The 10,000-nt window shown below is 45.4% G+C and overlaps 1 protein-coding gene across 1 annotated transcript in view; it reads left to right on the forward strand.

Annotated features, from left to right (window-relative positions):
- Nucleotides 1-2,484: 2,484 nt before the first annotated feature.
- The window catches only part of pdzrn4 (PDZ domain containing ring finger 4), a gene marked incomplete at its 3' end in the record, with an annotated part of 14,979 nt that continues 7,463 nt past the window's right edge, over nt 2,485-10,000 (forward strand). Inside the window, exons 1-2 of the mRNA XM_084483277.1 lie at nt 2,485-2,583; nt 7,088-7,186. Coding sequence (XP_084339403.1) covers nt 2,500-2,583; nt 7,088-7,186 — 183 coding nt within the window. The 5' untranslated portion in view covers nt 2,485-2,499. The remainder of the gene's footprint in view (nt 2,584-7,087; nt 7,187-10,000) is intronic.

Consider the following 10,000-nt stretch of genomic DNA (forward strand, 5'->3'; position numbering starts at 1 on the left):
GTGGACGTGTGCACGCAGACAGACATCACCTTCGAGCACATCATGGCGCTGGCCAAGCTACGCGCCACCACCCCGCCGGTGCCCGACGTCTGCCCCTTCCTGCTCTCCGACAGGTCGGTACGAGGAACGCTTCAGGGCGGGTTCTGGTCCCATCTGGTTCCGTTCTGGTGTGAGAACCAGCTGGGACCAGCTGGTACTCAGTGGTTCCGCTGGGGTAACACCTGGACTGTGGTGGGGTTGCTGGGTTCGGTACGGACAGGTTGGTGCGATCTGGTTCTGTTCTGGTACAAACCAGCTTTGGACCATTGGGTACTTCATGGTTCCACTGGGGTTGGGGTAACACATTCTGCTGGGGGTCCACACCGGTCTGGCTGGGTTTTGAACCATTGTTGGAGTGTGTGTGTGTGTGTGTGTGTGTGTGTGTGTGTGTGTGTGTGTGTGTGTGTGTGTGTGTGTGTGTGTGTGTGTGTGTGTGTGTGTGGATGATGGCTGGTTGAAGCAGCCTCACCTGGCCGAGACGAATTGATTGGACTCTGGGGCTGACACACACACACACACACACACACACACACAGACACACACACACAGACACATACTCAGGAGAGAGATCTCCTGCATGACAACATGGAGTACCAGGCCATTTATCATTATCTACTTCTACGATAAACCGTGTTTCTAACACCACCACCCTGCTTCCTTTGTGTGGAGGAGCCCGGCCAACGTCACACAGGTGGGCCGTGGCAGCCACCTAGGTGGGGTCTAGCGTGGACATCGTTCCACTCCACCACACACACTCCCACAAGCCTTTACTGGGATTAAATATTTCAGTCCCATTATAATGATGTTATTATTATTACCCGTACATCCTACAGCACATTGCACAATCATTGTTTCATTAGAGTTGAGTTGTTTCCACCAGAAAGGAAAACACCTTAGGTGATTTGATTTCGTTGGAGAATTGGGAAAACGATCGGCCTGTGAGCATTGATAAATTGCGCGATATTCTCTCATGAAATTAATCCTATTTTAACAACTCCTAGGGGCTCCTCCATTGTTCCTTGTCTTGTCACTAAACGCTTGTAACCCCCCTCCTCACCCCCTACCTCACAACATGGCTGTTACGTCCCTCAGTAGCCATTACATGAGGCAGACCTGCGTGCAATAATTGCTACCTCTATTCTCTTTAATGGGAATCTTCTCTGGGCGATTAAAGACCAGTGGGCTAATAGAATATGCAGTCTGGCACAACTATACTATTCTCGTGCTATTTAAAGGGCTGTTTCTATACAGGGGGGGAAATCAAATCAATTCATCCCCTACTGTTACAAACCTGCCCGGTCCCTCTAGTCACTGTTGCTGCGGAGGCGGTGCCGTGGCGCTGCTATGCAGATAGGGAAACAGAGATGATGTTGGCTGGAGAGACACTGCTTGATGCTCTTTTGACACACAGACAGAAAGGCAGCTGCTCACTTTGGTGCTGCCCGCCTGTGTTTCAGAGCAGCAGATTTTCCACTTTCCCAAGTGAGATTTCTCCCCTTGAAAAGGTGTGAGATGAGATGACGTTTTGGAACACTACTTGTCTTTCCAAGAAGGATATTCACTGCGTTTGGAAAGGGCGAAATTTGATACAATATCAGTAATAGTAATAGATATAAAATCAAAATAAGAAAATATACTTTTAGTGTCACTCTGGCCTTTTTAATTGCAAAAATATTATAGCTAGAGCTACACCCACCGTCACAATCCAGCTCAAAGTGTGGACAGAACGAGGGGACACCACACATGAAACGAAAAAAAACTACGAGTAGCAGCACGAGACGTGTGGGAGTCTGTAACATCAGTGGTTGTGTGGCGCAAACGGTTGAATGGAAGGTCGTTTGGCTGGACGTCTCAAAAAAATCTAAACCGTAACAATGGCAACCTGACCACCATCGTAGCCTCAAATAGGCCCAGAGCGGTATCATCACAGGACGAACTAAGGTGTCGCTCATAACACTCATTATGAGCGTTGTTGTGCTTCTTCTTCTTCATGTACCAGGGCACAGGCGGCAGACCCTTCACTGATTTAGTCGGCTGCCCTTGCCCTGGCACATAAAAGTAGTAGCCCCATAATAAGTGCTGGGGGCTAAGATGATGCCTCTGTTAGCCTATTAAGCGGGTCTATTAATTGCTCAGCTTCTTATTGGGAGAGCGAGAGCGATAGAGGGAGAGAGAGGGCGAGAGAGTGTGAAAGAGAGAGGGTGCGAGTGCGAACGTGCGGCAGGGAGAGAGAGAGAGAACGAGTCTCTCGCTCACTCCGTTTAAATGGCTGAGCAGCCACCAGCAAACAGGTGTGAGCCAATTAACTTAACGGCCGCCCCAAACTCACACCAGCAGCCAGGCCTGACCATCTCTCTCTGCTCTCCCCCTCTCTCTCTCTCTCTCTCTCTCTCTCTCTCTCTCTCTCTCTCTCTCTCTCTCTCCCTCTCTTCTCCTTCCAGCTGTCATTCCATCCACACGATGGAGCATGAGTACTACGAGTGTCCGGAGTACCTGTCCAACGCGGCGGGCGAGGTGGAGCGGTCCGAGGAGTACGAGTACGAGGTAACCAGGTTTCTGTCAAAACTGACATCAGCGTTCTCTCACCTCGGGGTGTGCAGGTGCCTATGCTTTGACATGGTACAGGATAACCTGAGGCGTAGCAAGCCTTACGTTTCACTTTTAGGGCATTTAGCAGATGCTTTCACCCAAGGCGACTTACATTAGTACATTCGTCAGAAGAAAGAGAAACACATAGCATATATCGCTGTTGGTACAGTGAAATTATTCATAGAAGTGCCAAGCATTTACAATTGCTCGGTTAACCCATTCCCTGTGTATCACAAAGATAGCTAGGATAAGATGCTACACAATACTTCGTACTTCATACTATTTTTAAGTGCCAGGACGTACAACATACACTCTTATATGCTTTAGGAAGTGATGAATATAAGAAAAACTGAAACATTGTGGAAGAGGGACAGAGAGCTCTCTGGTCGAGAACATCTGGAGGTCAGGGCAGATGTTCCAAGGAGAGAACGAGCGTAGTGTAATGAAATGAAGAAGCTTGGCTTCGGCACGTTCTACACTAGGGAACAGAATGTTTTTTTTTTTGGCCTGCATGGCCGAGGCCCTCAATGGAGGAAGGCCGTTCTTTTGTAACACAATATTGTAAGAACCATTTCTACTGAGCTTCAGGGAAGTTAACCTTGTCGTTTACTACAATAAATTTGTATTCTAAAACGGCTACTTTAGTAAACTAGTTTAAAGTTTATTTATTAATTCTGAACTAATCAACCATATTGGTAAGCAACAACTATGAGCTCAGAACACAAAGAGTTTGTTTAATTGTAGTGGTGTAGTTTAGTTTGAGAGGAGGTTTATTCAGCGATGCTGTCGTTATTTAACAATTATACGCCCAAGGCGAAGTGAATAGTGGGGAATAGGCTATTCCCCACTATTCGCAGAGCCTGAGGTGAATAATTGTTTTAGTATATACTACACTTGAACACAGAAAATAAACAAGATAACACTTTTTGACAGGATTTATTTTATTTTATTAGCGGTATATTTGTTTTTATTAGCGTGACAAGATGACCGTCATGTGCAAAAACAATATCCCGAGTTTGAGATCTCAATCATGGGATATTGCCCAATATCCCATGATCCCATATATTGCTGTAATGTTGATTTCAAATAATACATTTTTAGGTTGTTTTTCAGCTTGAAACATACACAAGCACACATTCAAATGTGATCAGCAATAAAGTGCTGGAGGGGAATATCAGAATCAGCATGAATCGCTTGGTGTATTCTTTTGCGCTGGATGTGCAGAATGTGGTATTGGTTGTGTTTTTCATAGATGAATGCTGTTCGAAATGCAAACACACTTTAGCATAACTGTCTCTTACTCTACTGTACAAACAATACACACTTTAGCATAACTGTCTCTTACTCTACTCACCTACGCACACATATATATATATATATATATAAATATGAGTATAAACGATCAGTTATTGCCTGGCTTGGCCTGAATAGGTAAGATAAAAAAAGAGCGACCTCAATATAATATTAAGAAACCCTGTGAATGTCGACGGTGACAAAGCCTTGCGAGTCTCTTTATTGACAAGCGGTGTGTCCGTGAAATATTGCCTTGGCCCACTTCAGTCCAAAAGGAAATGAGCCCACTGCATCCTGCAGCTCTTTCCTATTAGGCACGAGATAAATGGATTATTGAGGACTATTATTTTACCCTGCCTCTCCCCCATCACCCCATACACACACACACACACACAAACACACATGCATTCACACACACACACACACACACACACACACACACACACACATGAACAGACACATACACACACACACGCACACACCACCCCACCAGCTGAATTGGTTGAATAATCTATCAAAGTGGTGACTAAAACTTTAATATATAAATTATCTAGTATTTTGCGCTCAGCACATCCAATCTCGCTGCAACCCCCACCGTTATGGTTATTTTATAGCGTTTATATCATTATATGTGTTGACGTGTGTTTTATGAGTGCACAATAACACAAAAACATTTCTTTGATCTATCTTTTTCTTCTTCTCAAAACCCGTGAATAAGGGCCAGGAAATTGCGATAATACTGATATACACCAATGAAAGACTCATGAGCTATATTCTGTGGTTGAATGCATGTGCAGTTTGTGCGAGTGTGCATGCTTTTGTGTGTGCATGTTTGTGTGTGTCTTTGTGTGTGTGTATGTGTGTGTGTGTGTGTTTATGTGTGCGTGCATGTGTGTGTGTGTGTGTGTGGGAGAGAGTGTATCTTTGTGTGTGTGTGTGTGTGTCTGTGTGTGTGTGTGTGTGTGTGTGTGTGTGTGTATGTGTGTGTTGGAAGTGCAACAGCCATAACTTCAGAGAGGGCACTGGCCCATGTCAGACAGTACCTGGCCTCAGATGAGTCCAGGTGCTTCTGATGACTCTGACATGGTTCGCTGTCAGTCGGCCAGTTTAATAAGGCACTTCCTGGTTCAGTGAACTGCATTCTGGGCCATTAGTGTCTCCTCCCCGCCAGCTGTGGTCTTTCGCAGAGGCTGATCTGGTATGGTGTGTGTTTGTATTTGTGTGTATGCATGTGTGTGTGTGTGTGTGTGTGTGTCTCTGTGTGTATGTTTGGGGGGAATATGTGTGTGTGTGTGTGTGTGTGTGTGTGTGTGTGTGTGTATGTGTGCATGTCAGAGTGTGCGTGTGTGTGTGTTTGTCTGTGCGTGCGTGCGTGTTTACTTGCTGAAATACTGACACTAATGCCAGCATAAGGTCAACACCACACAACACACACCAACTGACCCTTATCCTGACTGCAGTGAGACGTAGGTGCACAGATACAGGTGGAACTCATGCTGTGATACATCAGAGAGCGTCTCGCTGAAATATAACTAGCTGTTTGCTTCAGACGAACCCCACAAGTACTCCTGTCACTGCAGTTCCCGGAGATATTTATGAAAAAACTGGCAGGCTTCTCCTGGATTGACACAAATTGCCCACATGTTCAGTTAGAGTTCATGTTTTGTAACATGACTTGCGCTCATCTCTGTTTTACTCTTGTGTAGACACTGGTATCGCTAGCGAGACTGCTCGACAGAATTGGCCAAGGAGCTTCAAAGAGTGTACCGTCGCACTATATTGGGCTGTTATATACGGTACCGCATGCTCGCAACCCGCCCCGTGCACCGTAGCGCATTCTAGCAAACTGTAGCAGGCGGGGAAAGCGTCCCAATGTGCAGCACGGGAATCAGTGCAAGCAAAGCTTTAAACTGCTAGGAATTGTTTGCTGGCAAACTGTACTCGTTCAGATGCATGCTAGCCCAGGACTAGCGCGATGGCGTTGCAGTCAACCCCACTGGGAAACACCAGCGTTATGCTTCAATACCGTAGGGGGCTGAATGCCATTGACATAATTACTTCCAGCTGTCAATCTTGCCCTTGTCTTGTCACTTTCTTTTACAGGAGAAAATGAATTTCACCAGAACCTCCATCCCCACCCCCCACCCCCCACCCACCACCCACCATCCACCACCCACCATCCACCATCCACCACCCACAACCCACCATCCACCCCCTGTTCGCCAACTTCCCAGGGAAATGAATTTCACCAGCATGGAGGGAGGGAGGGAGGGAGAAGGGGGGAGGGGGGGGGGCGGGGGGTAATAAAATGATTACCCCCAGTGTTATCTTTACGTTATTACCTTTAAACACAGCGGAGATCAAACGGGCGTCACAGAGCGTGTCACAGTGAATTTAAACAGATTTGGGGGGGCGGGGAGGGGGGGGGGCGGTCCCAGTGTGGCAAATGCCACGGCGGGGGCCATCAAAGGCCTGCTCAGCGGGGGCTCACCCACCGGGTGCAGTTTGATATTACGGATGTTAGTTTTGCTTGTTTTTTCCTTTTAATTTTTACTGATGTAGAACACATGGATGTGTGTGTGTGTGTGTGTGTGCCAGAGAGAGAGAGAGAGAGAGAGAGAGAGAGAGAGAGCAGATGAAGACTCAGTGAGTGAGTGTGTTGGTATTTATTACGTTCATGGAAATACTGACATACTGAAATACTGGCTATATTAAGAAAAACAAGAGAAACCAAAGAAAATAGAATTAGCTGCTGAAATGCAAATGATTCATGAGTTTCCTTATGAAGAAGCCCTTTCATTTCTCATGAGTTGGAATTCTCTCACGACACTGAAATCCTACTTTAGCATGTGTTTGTACTCTGTGAGTGTGAATTAAGATGACTTAACTCTTCCTGAAGCTGCACAAGAGCTTTCATTGAACCCAGATGGTTTCTGCGGAAAATAACAATCCAACAGTAAGGAGTAGGAGTAACTAAAACGAATGAATTGGTAAAGCAAGGTTCCATAAACATTCTGTATTAAAAATAATAATCGTAGCATATTGATTATATGATGCAAAACCTAAACGATAATTCCTATTTGTGTGTGTGTGTGTGTGTGTGTGTGTGTGTGTGTGTGTGTGTGTGTGTGCGTGCGTGCGTGTGTGCGTGTGTGTGTGTGTCTAGGAGGTGGAGCTGTGCAGGCAGAACAGCCTGGAGAAACTGGGCCTGACGCTGTGCTACCGGACGGACGACGAGGAGGACATGGCCATCTACGTCAGTCAGGTGACCTCCAGCCCCCCCTCTCTGCTACAGCCTCCGTTACGGAGCGGCTCTGTCGTTATCACTGCACCGCTGCAGTGCTTTCACAGTCGCACGTCAAAATAAAAGCGTTGAGTCATTTAGCAGGCACCTTAAATCTCGTGTCTAGTGAAGAAGACAGCGGGCAAAATGGCTGTTTGAGTTGTGCAGAGTGCTCTGCGTGTGCGGTGTGTGTAAACCACGGCAGACACGCGTGTCGTTATAACTGGCACGAGCCGCAGAGGGGAAGGGAAAGATGTTTTTCAAAATAAGAAAGAAGAAAAAAAGATGGAGCGAGAAAGGAAGGAAGGAGGGGAGGGGGGAGTGATGTTTGAAGCAAGGACAGGATTGTATACTTTTTAATAATAACAACCATAATTGGGGAGTTTGGGTGATATACTAGCAGCATTCTAGACAGCATAGTAATAAAGGCGCTACAATGCAAATTCACATGTGAGGACAGAGATAAATTCTATATTATTATTATTATGGTCATATTTATGCTAAACACGACACTTTTTCCCCACAATGACTCTCTGATATTTTTGAATATATTTACATTTAAATACAGGCCCATGCATTTCTTGAGGGATGGGGAAATGTTAGTCAATCAGAAACGTGGGAGAATGAGCCGTTTATGGTAGGGAGACGACTTCAGGGTTGAAATGGGATTCCTGTTATCCGCTCTCCTCAATTGCTCTTCCTTCTCTTCCTTGTATTATAACAATCTGTGAGGATTTTAATGATTTCTAAGGGAAACAGTTATCATCATTACAGAGAGCGTACGCCATCGTCACTGAATGCCGCCGATTAAAGCAAAGCCACAACATTTTTGAAATTGTCTGTGGAAACAAACAAATACACACAAATACAAAAATATATTTTATTATCCAAAAATATCCAATAGATATTCTCCTAGGTTTTGAATATGGGTTTGGGAAAATATATAGGAAAATATGTTTCAGTGCCAAAATAGGCACTGAAACATCCTGAAATCCTTAAATTTGGCCTTTTGCCACCCCTTCAACTAAACAAGGAACATCATTGCGATTAAGACATTGTGGCTTTCAACGAAAGAAAGAAAGACAAAATCCCAGTGATCTATGGTTCTGGGAAGACATTCAGTATTAATGACTACATTAGCCACCCGCGTCTTTGAAGGCAGGTTGCCGTTGCAATCCTATTATGAACTCAAAGCACTGATTACTCCAGCGAAGCCGGGCACGTGAGCATTACCATTCCCTCATAAAGGACTGGCTGTTAACTGGCAGGCAGCGAGGGTTGTAAATATACACCGACACACACCTCTTTAGCTTCCATTCAGCTATTGCGAAAAATAGGGTTAGGGTTACGTACACTACGTTTTAATTCCTTGAGGCAGACTAAGAACACGAACTTACAGTAAAAGTAGGCAAAAAGAATAACTAAACTCGACACAAAACGGCAGCAACACCTGCCTCAGCCTCCCTCGATGCCGTGTAGAAACACGCACCGACCGACAGAAGAAGACTATTTCGGTAAGGCGGCGATAAAAGGAGTAAAATGCAAATTCCCCGCCTCATTAAAATGTATTTATGTGTAATACTGTTACACGAGAAGCATATCTCCTCCCCCCTCCTCCCCCCCTCTACCTCCCTCCACTCCCTTGTTTCCAGTAAGACCGTGTTTCCCTCCTCAACTCGTCGCTAACTCTCTTGATCTTCGCAGAGAAAAAGAAACAACAAAGTGTGCAAAGTGATGGTAGGGGAACAACGACAACGCTCAAATCGACGCCACGCTTGTTCGATCCCCTGGAATGAATTTTGGAAATAGATAATACAAAAGATAATAAAGATAATACAAAAAAACAAGAATAAGATGCGATGCAGATTTGATTTAGATAAGTACTGTCAACAAGTTTTGTTGCAGAAACACCGGGGAATGCTAACGGATTCGGAGTTGTTGTTGTTTTCATTTCACGCTTTGCCATTTGCTCGCTATCGCTTGTCTCTCTCTGTCTCTCATCTCTCTCTCTCTCTCTCTCTCTCTCTGTCTCTCATCTCTCTCTCTCTCTCTCTCTCTCTCTCCCTCTCCCTCTCTCTCTCTCTCTCTCTCTCTCTCTCTCTCTCTCGCTCCGATCCCCCTGCGTCTCGATCATTATTTGGTCGCTCATTTCCGTGTAAAAAGAAATCAAACCACCGTTGCTTTTTTTTTAAATCACACAGGTGTTTGAATAAAGAACTGCCTGAATCTTCAAGGAGTTCCTATTTGCTCCCAGGGTTACCAACCGCTGCCGGCTACGCCACGGAACCCTGTGCCAGCCAATCAGCTTCCCCATCTAATTAACGTGAAATGTGAATTCTCAACCGTTGCATCTCCCATTCTGCTTCATCTCCAGAAGTCAACCCTCGGGGGCATGGCAAAGTTTGATTGTCGTTATGCTAGAGATGTCATGGTGCCGTGTTCATTTGTGTGTGATTCCCGTATATCGTTATCTTCGGGTACCGACCGTGAGACTTGTTTGTTTTTGTTTGTGTACACTCATTTAAATACCGAGCGGGATTCGTCGATCCGGTAGACTTGGTGAAATTATGCCTATTGAACTACGGTGTTCTGTTTCAAACGAGATACGCGACATCGCAGTGAACCATCTTTACTTTCTTTTCAAACTAAAAACGAAAAGGTAATCTCGAAAATGGAAGTTCAAAATGTGACTTATCAAGGGAAAGGTGACGGGCAGACACAACGGGCCTCCGTCCACTCTCAGAAAAACGGTATCATGGCAGTAGCGCAGGAGGTAGACCGGGTTTCTAGTTCGAT

The sequence above is a fragment of the Micromesistius poutassou genome (genome assembly GCF_964030765.1).
Source record: "Micromesistius poutassou genome assembly, chromosome: 18".
In the NCBI taxonomy this organism is placed as follows: domain Eukaryota; kingdom Metazoa; phylum Chordata; class Actinopteri; order Gadiformes; family Gadidae; genus Micromesistius; species Micromesistius poutassou.